This window comes from Oculina patagonica, chromosome 2 (assembly GCF_052425735.1).
Source record: "Oculina patagonica isolate OP01 chromosome 2, crgOcupat, whole genome shotgun sequence".
In the NCBI taxonomy this organism is placed as follows: Eukaryota; Metazoa; Cnidaria; class Anthozoa; order Scleractinia; family Oculinidae; genus Oculina; species Oculina patagonica.
Genome location: NC_135759.1, coordinates 44620429 through 44643497, shown reverse-complemented (window position 1 = coordinate 44643497; position 23069 = coordinate 44620429). Strand labels below are relative to the sequence as shown.

The 23069-nt window shown below is 36.5% G+C and overlaps 1 protein-coding gene across 1 annotated transcript; it reads right to left on the bottom strand.

The window, feature by feature from the left end:
- Nucleotides 1–146: 146 nt before the first annotated feature.
- LOC144644781 (MAM and LDL-receptor class A domain-containing protein 1-like) lies at nt 147–23069 on the bottom strand. The gene is made up of 16 exons (XM_078504314.1): nt 23053–23069; nt 22886–22949; nt 20636–20743; nt 20202–20333; nt 19947–20076; nt 18788–18879; nt 18149–18232; nt 17863–17999; nt 16857–16938; nt 14884–15018; nt 14027–14268; nt 6005–6092; nt 4758–4892; nt 3061–3302; nt 2170–2257; nt 147–389 (listed from the first exon to the last, which is right to left on the bottom strand). The coding sequence occupies exons 3-16, from the start codon at nt 20697–20699 to the stop codon at nt 382–384; spliced, it is 1659 nt and encodes a 552-aa protein (XP_078360440.1). The 5' UTR covers nt 20700–20743; nt 22886–22949; nt 23053–23069; the 3' UTR covers nt 147–381.

Below are 23069 nucleotides of genomic sequence, written 5' to 3'. Positions count from 1 at the left end.
TCAACTATTTATTATCCTTTCCCTCCTACCTATTAAAGGATTGGGCTTCTGAAATCGACGTTACCTCTCTGAAATAAAAAAAATAATTGACACTGAACCCAGTACGTGCAAATTGCAGAATTAGGTATTCAAGATAACACTTCGTAATTTATCGCACTCTTTATTTCAATTTTACCTTACATCATGAATGGTTTTCTTGGAATTAAGTGGCCCTTGAAAACTAAACAACTGATCATTTACTTAAGCAGAAATTAAACCATCCTATATAATCGCAATCCCTTTACTAATATTATTTTTAAAGGTGCGAACATTTAATTTATAGTTGCTTGCTATCGTTTCGTCCGTAAATAATTGCCATCAATGTTTCCTTGCCTTAGAAAACTATGGATCTGCAATAGAACAAAAAAGCAAGAAAGTTATCTACTAAAGCACTACTACACTGCACTTGACATCTTTGTATTATAACTTTGCTACAAAACATCGGTTGATAAATCCTTTGTACTCCTTAGTACACCTGACGGTATCTAAAACACAACCTTGTTCAACGTCTGATAAAAATCGTCGAGTTATCAGGCATTTTTGTGTAAGAGACGGGTGAAGCTAAACTAAAAAACCCCAGTTGCCCGACCAGGAAAACGAGCCCTCGCAGACAGAAATCCTAAATACGGCCCTGGCCTTTTTAACGTGATAAACGCAGTTTGCACAAGCATAAGCATAATCACGGATAAACAAAGTTGTTCGTTTTTTTTTTGTGCTTATGCCGTATACTCATTTCAAGGGAGAACAGGACAAGAAGAATGAGTGTCTTTGTCATTTTCGTGTGTCTATACTTATTTTTGTGCTTATGCTCACTAAAAAACCAACCTTAGCTCTATTCAGACCCGAGGGGGGGGGGGGGGGTTTGAGGCCCGCGCTGACTTTGAACTTTTATAACCTTTTTTAGGATTTAACCAAACGCTGCCAAACTTTCTGAGTTTTCCTAAAATTTATCTGGCAACAAATTGGTAGGGTTGGATGATGTGTCAGAAACTTGACATCAACATGGCAACGGCATTTTGACAGGCATGTTTTCCCAAATTTGTAATTTTGCGTGTTTCTGTTAATAATAATCAACTTAAATGGCATTATTTTTACATTTTTACGGGTTTAAAGCACATTTTTATTCATTTTGAGTACTTTGCAATGATTTTGGGTGGTTTTCTGGCATTTTGGAAAAAATTTTGAAATCCAAGATGGCGGATCCAAGATGGCGGCTGTTTTGACATCATGATGTAATTATCACGTGATGTGACGTCACCATCCCACGTGACGTATACCAAAAGAAAGAGTTTCGGACGTACAATACATCCTATAAGTTTCATGGTGATTGCTTAAATATTCTGGAAGTTACATAGGGGGGGGGGGGGCTTCCGAAGTCCCCCCCGGTCTGAGAAGGTCCAAAAAAGCCCGATCTGTATAGGGTTAACAGGACAAAATATTGTGTTTTGAAGACAACCGAATTATAACGACGCATATCCGAGCTGAAGGATTTATATAATAATGTCAAAAGCAACCATATTGTATCCGCCATCCTTAGACAAAACTGTAACATTTCATTGCATTTTCTGCAAAAAGTGAATTTTTTTCTTTACATTCTTTCATTTGAATCATTCTGCTTTCTTTTCATTTGAATCATATAAATTCGACGTTAGCCTTGACAAATGTCAAATAAGTTTCTTAGGTGAAATCTAGTAAAAAATGCATGAATGTGGCTCGCGCATTGCTTGCTGTCACATGGACGCAGTTAACTAAAGTTAGTTCAGACTGTTCATAAATAAGTTTTGGTGTTGTATATTTGATGTTAATCTTGCCACCACTTTATTCAGCTCTTCGCGTCCGCAGATTTTTGGTTTCCTTTGTTCGTTTGTTTTCTTTTTCTGAAGAAATTACCAATGAGTTTCATGTTGCTTGATAATCAGTTTTTTTTCTGCATTAATTTCATATCGGTATTTTGTTTTGTACCATTAGTTTAGCAGTCATTCCTTCATTTGTTCAACCGTCGTCGTTCTGTGGCAAGAGTTTAATAAATTGCACGTTTGGATTTACATACAGAAAAGTTGAGTGTCTCATGGTAAAAGTAATTGTTGCCAGTTCATTTGTAACACACATTAGTTTTCTGTATGTACTTACTCGAGGAACAAGATCCCGAGACCAACAGGATATCGTCTATTCCGATATCACCCTGCCAATTGCTTCCTCTTATCCCTTCAAATGTAACCTACAATCATTAAAAAAGATGAAAGTTTGCAACTGAAGCAGTGTAACAATAAAAAATCTAAATACTTCGCTTAAAATAAGTCGCAGTTGATCTTTACTTAAGCCTGGTTTTGTGCGACGCAAGCACAAGCGCAAGGGCAATCACGCAAAAAGGACAAATTTTGCTTTTGCTTGTGCTTGCGGCAAGCACAAACACAAGCACTGAAAAATACAATTCAATTGTGCTTTTACTTGTGTCGAAGCCGTTTTCACGTTGAAGTGAAAGCTTTTATCATTGCGCTTGTGCTTGCGTCGCTAGTGGAAACCAGGTATTAGCGACTACGTACCTATGTATCATCTGTCTATTATTATTATTATTATTATTATTATTATTATTATTATTATTATTATTATTATTGTTGTTGTTGTTATTATTATAGTTCACTCTTTGGTACGCGTTTCAACCGTCTTTAATACGCATTTAAAAGGCGGATAATATCTTTGGTAGAAATTGAAATTAAAGATGAAATTACGCAACTTACGAGCCCGAGGTTTCTATGAGCGAAAGCCATGGGAGTGCAGCCGGTTGACTATCGCTCATAGAAAACAAAAGTCAAGTCTAGTTGAGAAAAAAAAATCACATTGATTTTCCATCCAAGAGCAATGCGCGCTATCGTGTTTTGTCAGCAAATAAGTGTTTTGGATCTTCTATGTAACACGTTGAGTGGCAACTCTATAATTTAAATGACATAAATCTCGTCCGCTCATTCAAATGCTGAAAAATGAAATATTCGAGGCTGCGAGAAGGCATTTAAATTTTCTTACCGCGTACATTCCCGATAAAGCGACATCTACCGTCGCTTTGAACCACAAGTTGCCTTTATTCCCACTTGCCGTGAACACGTTATTTCCATTTATCATCACTTTCAGTGTCCCCATGCTTGCACCATACATATGATAATAGAACTTAAGGCATATTTTCCCGCTGAATTGCAGACTGGGGGTTTTCAGTTTCGCATTGTCACCTTGTCGTCGAGGGCGTGATGTCTCTATGTACATGTAATATCCTGGAATGGTATACAAGTAGAAAATGTGTGAAAATTTTGACAGCAATTTTTAAAACTATGAATATGAGTTTTGGCATTCATATTTTTGTTATATCTTCGGCAAATATTTCGGTATTCTTTTAAATCCATAACTATGTTGTCAACTGAGATGGACATTCTTTAAGTATGTTGTTTCATTGCAATAAATCAACAGATAACATAGTTGATTGAATGATTGAGCGATCGAGTGATTGGTTTTTCTAAACTGCTAAGCAACTGTTCCCCGCTTTCTAAACAGTTCCTTAGCAACCGTCACGGTTATAAAAGCAAAAAAGGGTAACTATCAGTCGAATTAAACATGTTGTAAGGTTAACTAGCCAACCATTTCCTTTTTTGACAAAACGGAGTTGTATTTTACTTTTTGTGCGTTTCCTGCAATAATATCTATTACAGAAAACAATAAAAAAATCATTGAATCGTAACATTATGCAAGAATATATTTTCTCAAGAATAGGGCAAATAAGGCTGATAAGACCGATCGTGATCGTAGAAATAGGATTTTTCGTGTTGCACTAAAACGTTTGCAAATAGTTTGTTGCTTAAAAAAAAGTAGGTAAACAAAAACATGCTTTAATAAGGACAAATTTTAAAAATAAAAACTACCTTAAACATGTTACTATGGCATTTTGCCTTTTGTTAAAGTAATAATAGATACAGGACCTAATCCGGGAAAAAAAAATGTATGAACTGATCATGAGTGTACAAAACAAAGAGCGGTAAACAAATTATTTCTTTTATTGTAACTGATCTTTTATAAAAATCTCCCTCATTAGCTTTAGGACGTTAATTTATTCCCTTTTACAGAAAAGTTAAAATATACACATCAACTGTACAACAGTATATGACATAATTTAATCTAAGTTATTATTTCTGTTTTAACTTTGTGCGTAATTATTTGTAAGTAATTAAGTAAGTAAGTAAGTTCGAAAGTAAGAAAGTGAGTAAGTAAGTAAGTAAGTAAGTAAGTGAGTGAGTGAGTGAGTGAGTGAGAGAGTGTGTGAATGAGTGAGTGAGTGAGTGAGTAAGTGAGTGAATGAGTGAGTGAGTGAGTGAGTAAGTAAGTAAGTAAGTAAGTAAGTAAGTAAGTAGCGTCTTTAATTATACAGTGTAGCACTTAATAACTATAAAGCTAATAAATCTGTGGCCCTCCTATTTACAATTATTTAAAAAATCTAAAAAACTAAGTTATGCAATAAAAAGTCTAAAAAACCTACGATATACAATAATATCTAAGAAATGAATTATTATTAATGAAATTTAATTATTCCTTCTTTCGATTTAACTTTAATCCTCTGGTTACTATTAAGCCGAAAACTGACTGGGATGTCTATGTAATATTCTTCGCTAATATATAATTTATTTGTAATGGGTAAAAGTAAATTTCAATTGAACTAAATTAAAACAAAATCTCCATACCATTTCTGGTGGTGTGGTCAGCAGATGGTCCCGTCTTTGAAGACGGAGTACTGCCCTTACGTCGCGTCCAGTCAAACTTATCATTGCTGTCCTGAACGAAGCCGCACATCGATGTGTCGAAATTGCAAGCAAAAGCTGGAAACAAGAATAAATAGAAGGATAATATAAGAATAATCTGAAGCTTTGATCAGGACACGAGGGGGAGGTTCGGGCTTATAGTACATCCAAGAGAAATGACACTGAACAACAACTGATTGAATGTAAGGAAGTGCACATGGCAATTGTTTTGTTCGCAAGCAAATATGTTTGCAAAAAAACCTCTTAGTTGTCGTGAGGGACGATGTAGTCAGTGTGTGAGTGAGTGCGTGCGTGAATGATTCGATGAGTCATGTATGCCATACTAATCAGATTGGGACAACTTACAAGATCCGATCGTAAACCTTACGTACATTTTAATTGTTTAGACATTCAGCACTTTATCCTACACTCGTTCCCCGACTATTAGCACAATAGTCCACCATACACAAAAAGCGCAACCCATGACATAAATCACTTCTACAGGACAATCACTCAGTCTCACCCGAAGTTACCCCACCAACTCCTGCACGCTTAGCGTGCCTATCTTTACATTTGCAGCAGAGAAACTCATACAACTCAGATTCTCGACTTCTATTTCCAGTTTATAATAATAATAAAAATATTTAATACTTATATTGCGCTTTTTCTATAAAAATATTCAAAAGCGCATTACAATAATTATTATTAAACTAAATTAAAAAAAATACACAGTAAAAATGAATTTAAAATTACAATATTTACATAATAAAATTTCCAGAGTAATAGTGAAAGGTAGTAAATAATAAAATTTACGAATCACAATATTAAATCAAATGAATAACAAATCATATTATTATATACACTCTCGACTTACTATCTGTTAATAACAACCACTCAATGCTGAGCTCTTTTTGCGAAAAATTTGAAATAAAATTCCTAAAACTAAATTTGAAATGCGTGGGAGACGGCACGCAGTTTCGTAAGCGAAACAATCTGCTTTCCTACGTGACATAATGTGATTGCGTGATGCAATAGTTGTGTCACATAGCCCACAAATGACCACTGCACATCCTAGAGTTCTCAGACTAGTGTACGGAAGGTCGTGGGTTCAAAACCCATTTGTGGACTCTCTTCACATGTCTTCTCTTCACATGTCATTCCATGATCATTTAATTCTTATGTGTACTCACTTGCGGGACAAGCTCCTGGAGCCAACAGGAAATCGTCTATTGCGATGTCACCCAGATAACTGCTTCCTCTTATTCCTTCAAATGTAACCTACGATCAGTCCAAAATATTAAAGTGAGTGGTAAAAACTACTATAAATAATCTGAATGTAATCATATTCTGACCATAAATGTGTAAAAATTAAGCAAATGTAGAGGAACTTTGATTAACTAAACAGGCACCCCTCTACAGCGCAGGTCCAATAATCCATTTCCTGCAGCTGAAAGCTTTTTATATTCAACTGTCAGTTAATTCTATTGTCTTAAAATGTTGTTATTATTCATTCAAAATATTTCTCCATTTTTGATTGGCTCTCAATGCCCGGTAAATTCCAGCTAACCGGCTAGCGCGGACCATATTTGGAAGAAAGTCCTATTTATTATACGACGATTGACGTCATCTTAAGGACGTCAATTGTCCTACATCAAAAGTTAGCCGATCGCAACCTCGTTCCCAAGAATCGCTGACGTCACACGGCAACGCGGGCTCTGATGCCGAACGGCTAGAAGGCACTCACTGTATGAGTAAATTTGAGTATAACGAAGAGGAAAAAAGTTATTAGAAGACAAGGATAGAGAAAACACGGAAAAAGCAACAAAAGGGAGTCAGTAGATTTTGAAAGCGTATTTGCAAGAGGAAAAAAATCCCTGATTCAGCCACAGCGGAGGACTTGGAGCGGCTTTACGAAAATTCTCCGTCAAAGTGAGCAAGAACGATAGAATTCTGAACCCGAAAAAGTCGCTATGTGCCATCATATTTGGCTTCAATCGACATGAAGAATGAAGGTAACCGAATTTTGAAGTTAAAAATTAAATTTAAAAAAGAAAGTTGTTGTATATTGTGTACTTTGCCTGTCAAAACTCTATTAAATTCATTTTGTGCATTTGGAGCTCTGAAGAATTATGCAGATCTCGGAGGATGCTATCCGCCTCAGCCTGCGGGTTTTGGCGGATAACACCCTCTCCGATCTGCATAATAACATCATACTCAGCCTCATCTAATAATTAACCGGGCGGAGACTGGGCCGGCCCGGTTCATAAATCGCCCGGAATTTTTTAGTTGTCGTGTCGGTAAATCGTTCCAGACCCGCTCGGCCGCTTCCTTGGCCAGGATTAAAATCACGCACTTTTGATATTTATTCGGCCGGAGCTATTAAACCCGGCTATTAAATCACTCTTCTATTTTAAATTTGATCTAAAACCCAGATTTCTGTTGAGCGTGAAATATATATTTTTGTGTTATTCAAGCGTTTGGATTGCGAAACCGGTGTTTGTTTTGACAGCTCCAAACCGCTACTTCAGTCACGCAATGTTTTTGCAGCAAGCTTTACGCATAACTGCTTTAAAAAAAAAAACGGCTGGTACCCCCCCCCCCCCCCCCCCCCCCCCGCCCCCGCTGGCCAGAGCATTTTTGAGCCGGAATACTTCGAAGAACCTCCCAAGGACCGAGCAGTTTAAATATCTGGGCAGCATTGTCAGGCAAGATGGTGGTGCAGGCATAGATATCCAGAGCCGGCTGAACAAAGCCAGAAACACCTTCAGGATGCTGAGCAATGTGTGGCGGTCGTCACAGTTCAGTACACATACGAAGCTCACGATCTATCAAAGCTGTGTCCTGTCTACCCTTTTGTATGGGTCAGAATGTTGGCGAATGTTAGAAAGTGATCTAGAGAAGCTGTCAACCTTCCATACCAAAAGTCTGCGAAAAATACTTCGCATCTTCTGGCCTCAAACAATTTCCAACAAGGATCTACTTTTGCGGTGCAAACAGGAGGACATGGGTACTATTATTATGCAACGGCGCTGGAGGTGGATTGGCCATGTCATCCGAAAGGAAAACGAATCCATCACAAAGACAGCACTATACTGGACACCCGAAGGAAAGCGCAAGCGTGGCAGGCCCAAGAATACATGGCGACGTACAGTAGAGACAGAATTGAGGGGCTTAAACCAAAGCTGGAACACCATCCAACAGCTGGCCAAAGACAGACAGCAGTGGAGGACCTTTGTTGCTGCCCTACGTGCCAGTGGGCACAATGGGCAGTGAGTGAGTGAGTGACTTCGAAGATGCTTTCCATTTAATAGGACTGAAGAATTATGTCCATTTTCATCCATGCATAATTGACCTGGCAAAGTCGCGTATCAGAGACGATTGAATATTTGCACAGCAAATAATCTTATTTTGGTTCTTGATGTAAAAGCTTTACTTACACACTTCCGAAGACTTCAGTAAACAAAATGGTAATGCAGGCGCGTAGGAAGGGGGGTTCGAGGGGTTCGAACGAACCCCCTTTGGAGGTCAATGATGGAGGACTGAAAACACAAACTGTTGATTTTCAGCTTTTAGCAAATAGTGGGAAAATGGAAAACAAACATTTAGTGTTGCAGCTTTTAAATTACCCTGCAAGAAAACGCAAAAAGTATCGGGAAAGTATTAAATTGTTAGGAGAATGGGCTCTCCTCACTGGCTCTCATGGCCTCCACCCGAGGATAATGCAATTGTCAAGTTTGCTTTACGAATAGTCCTGTAGTGAATTAGTAAGTAAGTGGCCTCAATATATCCTAGTGACCTAGTATTATATGTAGTCAAAATAATCCCATCGTTGAAAAATATTTCCTTAACAGGCGTTCGGGATTTGATAAATGGAGTATCAATAGACGAAAGGCGGGGAATACAATTTCGGGGGACCCAGTTGATACGTGTATTTAGTGCATATTGACGCTTTGACGCTGCGTTTAGTACATTGACGGTGGAGCCGGGGTCTGGGGGGCTTAAGCTTTTACCCTGAGATGCCTTTGTACCACAAGTCAAGCTTTTGTAAAACGTTTAGTGTACTAAGCCGGTGTGTATGTATGAATGAATCAAGTTAACAAAACGCCGGAAATATTGTTGTTATGACTAAAAATAAGTGTTATTTTACACTCCATTGAGTTTGAAATATTGACGTGCACAATGCTGAAAATAGCATTTCCGGGCCTCTAGATTTCAAAATATTCTGGGGGACATGCCCCCAGACCCCCCCTAGAGGCTCGCGCCTTCGGCGCTCGTATTTAATAACCCCCTAAAAAATATTCCTGTCATACGAACACCCTTCCAAAAACCTCAGCTACGCGCCTGTAATGTATAGTATTTCTACGAACTATGATGGTATTTGTGAAAGGATCCGTAAAGCCAGCAAGTAAAACAAATGGTCTGCAAAATGAAAATGAAATCTTGGCGCGGGTAATTTAATACATGTAATTGAATTCTACCACGGCATGCAAAATTTCACGGTTTTGAGATTTTCTTAATCTTTTTGCCTTTTAAAATGTTTCGATCTTGACCCCATTTTGAATAAAAATTCATATTTTTCCATGTTTCCTTCATTTTTTCGCGTTTATATTAGTTGCCTTTTTAGGCTTTTGAAACAAACACGGCATCTATTTATAAATTGAGGCACCGTGTGATGTTTTTTATAGACATATTTGCGTTGTTTGTCGTAGTAGTTCACTCGGCCGCTTTCTTGGCCAGGATTCAAATCCCGCACTTTTGATATTTACTCAGCAGGAGCAATTAGATAACTCTCCTATTTAAAATTTTATCTAATACCCCGATTTCTGTTAAACGTGAAAGATATATTTTTGTGTTTTTATCCAAGCGTTCGACTCAAGCGTCGAGTACTGGAGTCCGAAACCGGTGATTGTTTCGACAGGTCGAAGATTTTTTACATCAGTCACGCAATGTTTTTGCAGCAAGCTCCTGCTTTTAAAAACGGCTGGTAGCCAAAGCATTTTTGGGCCAGACTATACTTTGAAGATGTTCTTCATTTAGCAAGAATTGTGTCCATTTTGTCCATTTCCATCCGTGTACAGTTGGGCCGACAAAGTCGTGTGTCACAGACGAATTGAATGTTTACACAACAAAAGAACCTTATTTTGTTCTTGATGTAAAAATTTTACTTGTACACTTTTCAAGAGCTCAGAAAACAAAATGAAAATGCAAAGTAATAACATAATAATTTCTTCAAACTACTGTAGAATGAAATTTAAATCGGTAAAGCCATCGTGTGAAATAATAGACGCCCTTTGGCGCGGATAATTAATTAAATTTTATCACGGCATGCTATTTTCACGGCTTTTGAGGATTCAAAATTTTTAATACAATTCAAATGTTTCTTCGCCTCATCTTGAATCTTTTTTTCACATTTAGTTGGGATTTTAAACAGCATCTGTTATCTAATACGTGTGATCTAATGCATGCCCTTTTTAGTTTATTTATTTTCTTTTGTAATTTTGTTGCGACCAGCGAACAAGCACCAGCGCAGTTCGCTGGGAGCAACTCTAATGTTGGTGAGGAAAGATTTCTTTGACGCTGACTAGCGGTTGCGTTATATACTCCTAAAATTCGCGGGCGCTTGTATTGTTCTCGAGCTATATTTGGCATTTAGCACGTGAACAAATGTTCCTGCTCATATGATTTTAATTAAATTAATCCATATTTGGTGCAGCGAAACATGCGTTCAATAATTCCATATTCCTTATTTGGCGTGTTCGTACGTGCCCGTGTTGTCACGGGGCGCTTTCCATTCGACCAAAAATTCTGGTTTGAGTTTCCGGAAAATTCCAGTGGCAAATGGAACAGGATTTTCCAACTTTTCCGGTTGACTGCACGGAAGGCAAAACAAAATTTACATATGAAGAGGTTGTGCGTCTTATATGGAAATTTCTACGGTGCATTAAATTAATGCTTTGTGGCCGGTTTCCTGCACATATAGTTCGATATTTTTGCAAATAAAAAGCATTCCGAGCACTGAAAATAAACGCCATGAATGACATCGTGGCCACAAATACAGGGACCTTTAAAAAGGCACACTAAAAGCAACGAAAACGTCGCCAACCCAAAAAGTTTAATGAGCAAAACAATGGCGAAGCCTACACGCGCGTTATAAATATTTGTACATTTCTTTGCTGCCGCCTGCAAAACATCAACGAAAAACAACCGAGTTCACCTGAACATAGGCTGAGTGTAAAATGGTAGCTTTTTCCAAAATTTCCGGAAAAGAGGACAACCTCGCAAGGTAGACCCAAATTTTCGAAAACAATTTCCGGGAACTTTCAGATCCATTTGATTTTGCTTCTGGAATTTCCGGGGTTTTCGGTTGAATGGTTCGCATTTCGGAAAGTCAACACTTTCCGGATTTTCTGGAAACTTTCCCAGGAAATTTCTATACCATTCGTCCTTGTTCCGACATTTCCGTAATTTTTGGTCGAATGGAAAGCGCCCACGATGTCAACATGTTTTCACATCGCTCATGAGTTTTCTGAGCGGTAAGTGTAAAACGAAGACTAAAATGCAGATTGAGGGTAAAATGAAGACTGCAGACCGGGAGAAAAATGCAGCCAGAGGGTAAAGTAACGAAATACGAGTCACAAAGCCTTCCGCCGACTCCAAAGTTCGAAGAAATGTATGTCAGATTACGTTTCGCATGAGCGAACACGTGAATGGACTGGCGGTATTAAAATGTTTATATGCCGACACAAAATGTGTTCAATTTTTTACTTTTAATACGGACTTGACCTTTTGAGACTTCAAGTCTTCGTCACCAGTAAACTGGATGAAACTGAACGGTTAACAGCCCTTTCAGCTGTTTCAGGCTGTGCCCTTTCCGAGATTATTTTTTTACGCATACGAACTCATTGAAACTCAAGTCATTTGTTTATCGCTCCTTGTGTTGCAGCCGGACGTGTCACGAAATCCTCGATCGTCTGCAATTCGCAACGCAAGCAAGCAAGTTAACCGCTCGCTATAAACATAAAAGTGTTGTACCTTTTATTTTTTATATAGTGTTTTATTACGACGGTCAGCGAAGCAAAGCCATTATTTATAACTTTACTGCGGAACTTTTAATCTGTTGCGGTTGGAGTAATTATCCTTAAACCGTCCATTAAATGAGTTAAATCGGGTTTTTAAACGTATCAAAAAGTTAATTTGATAGCTTTTGATCAAATCATCTATTTTGTATGACATTTATCACCAGTTCATTTTCATGATAGCTCATGTGAAACGTTGTCTGGCGTACATTTCTTCGAAATTTGGAGCAGCTAGTCGGCAGGGAAAAATGGCTTTGTGACTCATATTTCGTTACTTTTCCCTCGGTCTGTATTTTACCCCTGGTCTGCAGTCTGCATTTTACACTGACCGGATTGAAAAACAATAATTCACATAAAACATAACATTTTCACAACATTTTTAAAAGATAATTCTATACAAAATACACATGGTCGCACTACTTAACGTATCGTTATTACTAGTTTAGAAGTTTTTCTGTTATTCTTGATATTTGACTCGTTTTATTCGTTTTTTTATTATTTATGTGACTCGTTTTATTCGAGCAGGAGCCTATACTGTAATTTTCTGGTTACTCCGCTCTTTTTAGCGAGAAATAAATATATAGTTTTTGTTTTTCATTCAAGGGTTTTGAGTTTCAGTCGGAACCGAACGGCGATGGAGAAATGACCTGCAATGAATCACGCAATCAAGCACTCGCGTTTGCGTGACTGCTTCCCAAAATTGACATGAAGAGCTTGCACCTTTGAAAGCTAAAAAGCTTTCTAATCTTCTTCTTATTCCCATTTTTTGATGTGGTACATTTTTAAAAATGTTTTAAAACGCTTCCTAGTTTTTAACGAAATATTTCTAATTGTTTGTCTGTTTCTGTCGGAGATCATTTGTACTGCCATTTAACTGGTTTGAGTTCATTTTTTCAAGATTGCACACAAAACGTTTTCAATACCTAGGTTATTCAGTATTCAGAAAAAAATAAAAAAATTAGGTAGGAATTTCTCCAAGCATGGACAAACAATCCACAGACTTGCGTGTTACTCAAATAAATGGTATTTTAAAAGTTTTTGCTGTACTTGCCTAATCAAGTAGTTAAACATTAACCGCCCGGTTTTAAGCTTTAAGCTTTAAGCTTTAAGCGTCTTGTTGCTAAATATTTACGGATCTAGGTTATGTATTTTGTATTATACCTTTTAATTTAGTTCGTTACGAAAAAAAAAAAAACAGCGGGTAACATGCTGACAAATCTTACTGCCACCCTTTCCGGCTATTTTTTTTTTTTTTTTTTTTTTTTTTTATTCATTTCAATAGAAAAAAAAAATTCACACAGAATAACGTAAAAATAAATAAGTACAATAATTGAAAAAAAGAAAGAAAACTTACAAGTATAATATAGTTATTAGCACACTAGATCTTAAATTAGAAATTACAATACATCAATACATCATCAATATTAATACACGCTATTACTCATCCTACAGTACACTCTTATTTCAAAAAATTCGCTTTAACTACAATTAAATTTTTCGAAGATGTATTTAAATTTTACATTGGCTAAGAATTCATTTAATGACAGCTTTCCATTCAATAATTTCTGATTGTATACATAATATTTTGCATATAAAAAGGTGAAGTTTAACTTTCTAATGATATCTATTTCTTTGTTTATGTTATCCTTGTCCTTACCAAAAATTAATTCAGTTGGAGAGAGGGTAAGAGAGGTGGCATTTTCTTTATTAAACCATTTTATAACCTCTGCGAAGAATAATTGGCTCCAATTACAGTTGTAGAAAGTGTGAATTATGGAGTCATTCAAATCACAGTATGGACACTTTGCGTCCTCTGCCACACCAAAGAGAAATAATTCCTTTTTGGTGACTACTATTCTGTGTAAGAGTTTGAAATAAAATTCCCTAAGCTTATTATCTCTACATACGTTTCTTACGCGACTAAAAAAAGGTTGTAGAGATGCTTGACCAATTTGCAAGTCTCTTTCCCATTTGGAGGTAGCCTTCGGTTCAATTTGTTCTTTATTTACGAGGAGCCGATAGTAATCTTTGTTTTTCATTTTGGTTAAGTTGATGGAGGTCTCTGGGGAGAGGTGAAACATAGTGCTATTTAATACGGCTATTTAATACAATTAAAAAAGTAGAAATTTTTCTTACCGCGTAATTTCCCGATAAATTTACATTTACTGCCGCTTTCAGCCACTTGTTGCCTTTATTCCCACTTGCGGTGAACACGTTCTTCCCATTTATCATCACTTTCAGTGTCCCCGTGCTTCCACCATACATGTGATAGTAGAACTTAAGGCACATTTTCCCGCTGAATTGCAGATTGGGGGTGTTGAGTTTTGCATTGTTACCTGGCTGTCGAGGTTTGGATGTTTCTATGTACATGTAATATCCTAAAATGGTACACAAGTAGAAAAAGTTTACAACTTTAGCGAAGCGTGTTGTGTGAAAATTTTGACAGAAATTTAGAAACTACAAATAAGAATTTTGGCATTTTTGTTATATCTCCGGCAAATATTTTGGTATTCTTTTAAATCTGTAACCATGCTTATAAAAGTTGCCATGGCAACGTCGTAATTTCGAGCAGGACAAGCAGGTCTGGCAGGGCAGGGCTTGGTCGAGGTTTCCGACAAGCATGCTTTCAATTTCTCTAGCCTCTTTCATTGACTGGCAGAATATTCTGACAGTAGTTAAAGTCGCTTTTATTGGTGTTGACTCCTTTTAACTTCTTGCCTTGCAAATATTTCGCAATTTAATCTCTAATAGGTTTTTTGACTGCGTGCGAGTTGAATCAGTATTTCTCAGTCTTTGTGAGACACGGCCATATCGTAAAGGCGGGCAATGAGCTGTAAAAAGCTACATAGTTGTAATCAGCGGGCAATAAGATTTTTTTTCACAGTTGACTTGCGAGCGGTTTCATCATCATCATCATCATCATCATCATCGTCATCATCATCATCATCATCATCATCATCATCATTTATTATTGTTATGCGAAAATAGCAGACCTTTTCCTGAAGTGTGGTCGCCAGTTGGTCCCGTGCCTAAAGTAAATGTAGCACCACGTTTTCTTGTCCAGTCAAATTTGTCGTTTTGGCCTTGCTTAAAGCCACAATCATCCTTATCGAAATCGCAGGAAAAGGCTGTAATAGAAAATTAGGTCACATCAGCATTAAAAACAGTTATAAGCTTGCCTTTTTGCCTGCCAGATGTAGTTGCAAATTATATCTAATGCAACGTTAAGTAATAATGTGGGACGACTCGCGTGAGATGAAATGAGCTAAATAAATTGCCAGGAAGCCACAGTATTAAGTAATAGTGACAAATCTGGTACAGTCCACAGTTGGTTAACTAGTCTAAAAAGTACTTAAAAAATAATTATAATAAATAAAATCAAATACTTTTATATGTTGTCATAGTGGCCGCTGGGGTACATCACAACAGTGCTCCCGGCCCACGGGGACGACTCGCGGGGCCGGGCCACAGATTGTGAATCTGGTACAGTCCATTGGCTGTCTAAAAGTACTTAAAAAATAATTATAATAAATAAAATCAAATACTTTTATATGTTGTCATAGTGGCCAAAAAATAATAATTAAAAATTAATCGAGCCATGGCCGATTAGTGTTTTATGTTGCCATGTTTTCATGACATTCCTATTTCAATTTTTAAATAAAGTCACTAAGTTTGAGATTGTTCTAACATACAGCTTTTGATAGTTATTCTAGAAGGACAAGATTAAATTTGTAGCCAGGTAAAATGTTTATTTTGGTTAGTACATAAAGCAGATAGTTGAGGAGTTGTTGGTGGAGGGGATTAGCAGAAAAGAAAATATATTCCTTTACCCATGAACACTCTTTGGTAAAAATCCAGCTTAATATGTCTTTGGGTATTTTTACAGTTTTTAACAAAAGACCTTCCAGGATATCTAAATACTTTTTTCCGGTCTTTCTGTTTCCATGGTCTTCCTCTGCCCTCCCATTAAGATCCACAGGGATCATACCTCTCTATTTATAACATACCATTATATGTGAAAATTATTACAGTTTTTAGGTGGTCTTTCCTGACATTTTTCCTTTCTAGAATAATTGAAACACAAGCAATCATAACTGCCCATGCCTATCCACTTATAGAAGAACACGACGACCAATGTATAAAAACTGAAACTCGAGGTAGACCGATATCATTTACTTCTGTTAGGGTTTTGAAAGCCTCGTTCACAAAGTCTTGGTCCAGATTTCCTGGATGTCTCGCGCACGATAAAAAAAAAAGGACTGTAAATAAGTGATATGCATGGTACTCGCTCGGTTTTCACATGGAATTCACAGCTAAATATGACAGAAATCACATCTAACTTATACATTTAATTCAAGGGAAGTACAACCAGTAACTTTTCACGTTTTATCTTTAACGGACAGTATCACAAGAAATCGTCTAAGTTTTTGTGTAAGCTATGGTAGCATTATGAAGGTGAACTATATATTTAATTTTAATTGTAAACGCACTGAGACTTGTAAAGTGCGTGCTAAGCACTGTTTTTATGATTATTATTACTTAGTGATCAACAAAATAACCTTTGAACAACAGAAGAAAGCCATTAATTTATTCTCCAAGATGTGAATGAACCGTTATCAGTGGCTTTCATGTGTTTGCCCCTTCAAGTATGAGCAGGTGTAGCCGAAATACTTTATTGCTATACAACACGAACCTTCCAAGTACACGGAATTAAAGAAGCGAAGCAGTTGTGGAAACGCGAGACGTGTATGAGAAAAAAAAAGATAACAACTGACTAATGAGCTTAAAATAAAGGTATTCATTTTATAGGGAATCGTAAGGACCACTGTCCCTTCTTGACATACTATTTGCCGGCTGGGAGGTCCGTATAGGGAAAAACTGTGCCGAAGAAAATACCAATAAATAAAAACAATTGAAAGCAAGAAAATATTAATACCGACCCTTAAACCGTCAACAGCTTACTTACTTGTTGGCACTTTGCACTTATACAACAGCATCATTTGCCGTATATCAATTGCACTTAGACCCACTCTCTGGCCAATAGTTACCTGAAATTATTTAAATGCCAGTGAAAAAATTAATGATAGTTAAAAAATAATTGGGTTTCCTTGTCACTGACCTGCAGGGAGACTACTGGCGAGCTACAATACAGGTCAAAAGCCCGGGGGTTACTCCCATATATGGCCTATATGGGTATGTGCCGCGGGACAGGGTATGGTTTTTAGGTTCTCGGTCCTTAAATAGGGTATCATTTTGGCGAAAAGTAATTGAGAAACCTTTAAAATATCAAATGTGTACTGCTCCCCCTGTAAAAGAATGGTTTTCCATACTCCTTTTTTTATCTATTAGCCTCCCTTCTCCAAGCATTGTTGTCCCAACACTTGTGACCCGCATTGTAGGTGATTTACCAGGTTTGTGTACGACAAACCTGTTGCATATTGCTAGGATCATTCAACAACAAGTCGGCAAATTTAATTTTGTGCTCTTTCATACTGGAGTTGGTAATTGTGAAGCGTTTAATAGCATCCGACCAAACGTAAAGTATTTCTAACCTTAATTTTGAAAGGTTTGTCTTAAAACTTCTAAGAGAAGAACACAGTCGAACCTTATAGGAAAGACTATTTCACAATTTTGCCATTTACATATTAATGTCTTGTATGATTTATAGCTGCCAGAACACACACATTCGGTCAAGTCATTACGGGCGGTTTTGCATACTTGATTTCGACTCTTATTGTGTGTTCTGTCAGGTTAAAAAGTACCCAGGAGTTAAAAAATGCTAACAAAATGTGTAAATTAAGCTTAAACGGGGAAATTCTAAGTGTTTTAAAACCAAGAGATGAACGTTTGTAGTTAGAGCTGCGAGAACCCAAGATTCTAATTGTGCTGGAGTTTTTTCTTGTAAGAAGCACTTGACTTACAGTGACAGTGACGTAGTTACTTATCTCAAGTAGCATTAGAATTCTACTTACCCCTGGTTTCTTTGGAACAATAGTCGGCTTTCCATTTTTGGTAAAGTACTTCGTCCCGTAGTGCATGATGGATCCATAATCATAAGGGGTCCCCAGGGAGTTCACACGGTATGACTTTCGAAAGTTGCCTTCCTTGCCTTCAAGAAAACAGAAAAAAATCTACTCTTCCTAATTCTAAAACGTTTTGAACATCAATTTAATGATTTTAATTATTTCACTGCCTAATATTACATCTGTCATTTTCTTAATATTTTATTCAAAGAAGACAATAATAACAAAAACCCACCCGGCTTTATGTTTTCGAACTTGATTTCCACGTATTTGTCTCTGTCCGGACGCGATTGCTCGTGAAGAAATCCAAGAGCGTGTCCTAACGAAATTGCAAAAAAAAAAAACACAGTAGCAAAATATCTAAATGATAAAAAGATAAAATCTCTCATAGTTGATATCGTTGAATAAAGGAACAGAAAATATATCCCTTTAGAAAAAAGCAGGTTTAAAATGGAATAAAACAACCAGATTATATATCATCTAAGGAGAAAAAGAAGGGAAGCTGTGTTCATTTATTCCATTGTAGCTCTTGCATGGTAACTTATAGCCCACATTGTCATTCAGCATATGTAAATCTTAACCTTGCTTTTCCGGTCCAGCTTTGGCTGCTATCTAAGGAATATTTTCCTATTTAAGTTAAATGTTTTTTGAGATTTCAGTTTAAAAGCAGTTTTGTATATGGCTACAATAAGTAAAAATTACATGGAACATATCAGTGGACGAAATACGTCTCTGGCGATGCGTGACACTTGAAAGTAAATGTGAGCATTGATGCTTTACAAAACAAATATCATAAAGTGTCAACAATGTTGCACAGACGATTACCCTTCATTAATGTGAAAAACATGAAGGATATATATTTTTTTTAACTGACCGATTTCATGAACAACGGTTCCATGTCTCCAGCAGCCAAAAGCAAGGGACAGCCGTTGTTTGCTGCCAGTTCTGCCCACGTAGGACGAACAACTGTTTTGTGTAAACAGCCAGAAAAATAAATAAACAAATAAATATATCAATAAATAATAATAATAATAACAATAATAATAATATTTTTTTTTTATAAAAATGTACACACGTCGATAAAAAAGGATACAATTGAAAATCAGCTGTAAAAAAGTCAATGAAATGTCTTTGCAATAATATTATTACTAAATAATTTTTGGATACAAGTTTAAATTTCAAAAACTCTGCAACGATTTCAACATTGTAATAATAATTGAATAATAAAATTCGAGTAAAAATTGAATATCAAACTGAATATCAAATAATAAAAGAATAGAATAGAATAGAATAGAATAGAATAGATTAGGATATAATAATAATAATAATAATAATAATAATGATGATGATGATGATAATAATAATAATAATAATAATAATAATAATAATATTAATAACAAAACAATCCTTTATTAACAACATTTAAGATAACTCTCTGTGGCGCAAAACAATTTACAATAAACGATTCTATTATAATACAGTCTTGAAATGAAGAGCAACATATATTATACAAAAGCGAAAGAAAGCGATCACTATCAACATCCAATTTTTTAATAATAATAATAATAATAATAATAATAATAATAATAATAACATATTTATACAGCGCTAATGTCCTCAAAGCTCAAAAGCGCTTAACAGGAGTAACGTTAAAACACTTTTGAAAATAAATATAACAATATTTTAAAAAGTTGCGAAAATGCTTGAAATCTGAAGACTAATAAAAAATCGCTATAAAAGGTTATAAAAATGCTTTTTAAATAGAAAAGTTTTAAGTTTATGTTTAAAAACGGACACTGAGGAGCTGTTCTTGATGTCAGAAGGCAGAGTATTCCAGAGTGTGGGGGCTGCCACGGAGAACGATCTTGCGACGTATGTTTTAAAATGCTAAACTTTTTCACTAAAAACCCTCTAAACACTTAACACTATTTTCTCCAGAAACAGTAAACACTTTAAAAATTGGCCAATGTAACAGCAAACACTAAAAATTATAAACACTAACCCTCTAATACAGCATATAGGAGCAAACATACCCGCTTCCTTTATAAAACGACACGTAAGCAGTTTCCGTTGTCCGCCGTTTAAATGTTATGCAGCCATTGGTTTTGACTTTCCAAGCATTCATTGCACTGTTGATTACTCGCATCGCGCTACTCTGGGAACCTGGAAAAACACCAGTGAAAACTACTGAAAAATTTACACTTTAAAGAAACAAATTTATTAGTATGTTAGGTCACGGTCAATTCACCTCCTATAAGACAATACCTTTTCCATGTATTCTTACTTACTTAGAGACGATTCAATGTCATAGACGAACACTCCGTTAGGCCAAAGTTTGAATGGAACCGAACCTCTCGTCTGGCCAGGTAAGAACTTCATGTCACCTTCAACCAATTCGTTGTCATTGCTGTTCAGATTCTCTGATTAAAAAAGCAAGATAAACTATTTTAATCAGATAAAGCATAAAACATCTCTGAAGGATTACAGCAACGTTAAAGCAAACGTTTACTCTTCTCATTTTTATTGTTTTAGTCATTCGATCACCTTCCTCTGATATCGATTCCATTTCACATGAAACTTCAAGAACATTAAAGGATTATTAAAAAAGAAAATTGTAACACCATTAGTATAATATTCTTTCTCATTTGTTTTACGATGACTTTGAAAAATCGTAATAATGAACTTCATTTAAGGACGTTTAAACTTTGCCTAGTTTCCCTACCTTCGGGAGATGATGCGGATACAGCAACGAGCCACAGAAAAAGGAGAAGCAAGATTGTCCTCATCGTGAACTCGATGATGATCGCGTCTGAAGTGGGATTGGTGATACCTAGAGGTGATACGAGTAAATTACGATTTATTATACACCTGTTTAGTTGTGTAAAATAACCATTAGCCATATTTGCATTCCGAACCGTGTTTTTTTTTTGTGTCATGCATTTAGTGTTACACGCACAAACAACAGGGAATTTTAATCACGTTTTGAATGCACCACCACCACTGATGTATTTTGTAAGTCGAAAATTTTGATTGCCTCCATTTAGTTGTAAAGAGTTTTGAATTGTTGCCTATTTATGCAGAAAGACTCCCTTTTTTACGGCTGTTGTTTATAAAATTTTCAATTAGTTCGAAGAAATAGTTGATGATTTTAATTTGATGTAAGTTCATGTGTAAAGCAAACCCTTTATACCATTTTTGCTGCGCCCTCGGTGAGAAAAACACGTATCCGGCTTACTTTTAACATGGACGAGGTATCAACTGTGGCGTAAAACAAAAATAAATATTTTTTTTCGTTTTTTTTTTTATGTAGGAACGCTGTAGGAAAACAAATATTTTTCCGGGCACATACTAGGGTTTCGAAAAGACGCACTGCTTTTTTTCGTTTTTGATCCGCCCTCCAAAACAAGCATTATACGTGCCAAAGTAGATTTATAATAGATTACAAATTCCGAAAGAACGCACTGGGATTTGTAATTGCCTTACAGTACTAACAACTTTGCAACCACCCTTTTCAGCACCTTACTGCAAAAATGACAGAAATGAGTGCGTCTGTGGTATGGAATTCTCTTACACAAAGTAGTTTAAATTTTTCGATAATTCTAGGCAATAACTTAGAGAAATCAGTTGCTTCCCTTTAAGAAACTGGGAGAGGACCACGAAAACGCTCAGTTTAACATTGAAGAGGCGACGGAAGGGGTTTTTAGCTTTAACCAGGTGGACGAGTATGAAAGATATCTAAAAAAATCGACAAATTAATTCGATTATTTTGTCGTTCTTCATCGCAAGCGACGCATGGCGTCATATTAGCGCGCTCATATGCATGCGTAACACGCCAGCATAGAAAGAAGAAAGCTTGCCTTCGTTTCATTTTTACAACGTTTGTTATTTGCATTATAGTGATTCTGTCGAGCTAAATATCATCCCGAATTAAATAGTGTTTTCTTATTTTTAGCCCTTTGAAAAATACAGCAATCGCGATTCAGTTTTGTCATATTTAAAAAGTTAGTTTTGCCCGTGGAAATTAAGCGCGCTAGTCGAAAAACTATGAAGAGCATTTTGGCAACAACATATGAGTTTGCGTGCGTTTTTAGCTTGCGTGCGTTTGCGTGCGTTTTTAAGTTGGTGTGTGTTTAAGTTTGGGTGTATTTAAATTTGCGTGCGTTTTTAACTTTACGTGTTTAAGTTTGCATGTGTTTAAGATTGCGCGTGTTTCGGTCATTCTTTGTTTAACGACATTTTTATGGCTCCATCAAAATCATACTAACAGCGAATTTGGTCTGCATGTACAGCAGTAAAAACCAAACCGAAAATAAAATAACATACAACATTAAGCAGGTTGTTTGTGCTCAAAACGATCACTTCACTTTTTTAGCTTCATTTCAGCTGAACTTGTTACGCTTTATACAGCGTGCCTTAATTAGTGTAACTGCCCCTTTTTAGTTCACCGGTGCCCTGGTGATAAGTGTTTAAGCGTGCTTTCGGTGCGCGTATGTTTAAAAGAGAGTGTTCCAAATAGTTGTTGATACATAAGTGATGTTATTATTTTTTTAGCGTCATGCTCCTGCATCTGGCACCAACGGGCAGTTGTTGTATGTATACATAGGATCCATTGGTGAAGTGAGAATTGTTTCTGAGCTCTGCGCACTCGCAATTTGACCGCGCCTTCCATTTCCTGCACATAACAAAACAAGTTTATCTTTTCATAGCCTTTCATCATAACATAGCTCTAAGGAAGCACATGATAAGTTGACAAAGAGTTGAAAATTTAACAATTGTAAACTCGAGACTTTATGAGCCGGCGATTACTGATATCTCTTCTGCGAGCCCGACGACCCGAGAGTGTGTCGGGGAAAATTCGAAATAACGAAACCCCTGAAAATTGGCCAAAACTCGACGAGACGCCCATTTTTTGAGGACCATTCATCACGTCGATCTATGCAGTTTTTGTCGGGACTACTGAGATCTTACCTACCTTGGGTATTTGCTGAATGATTTTTACCAAATTTTACCTCAGATGAAGCAATTGATCGGCTGACCTTCAGAACATAAACGGACGGTCGCAGATTTAGTCGGCAGTGTAATACAAAGAAAGAACATGAAAAAATTTGAAAAAAGTGCTAAGTCTTAATTGCATCTCACCTGACTTTCTCTGGGAA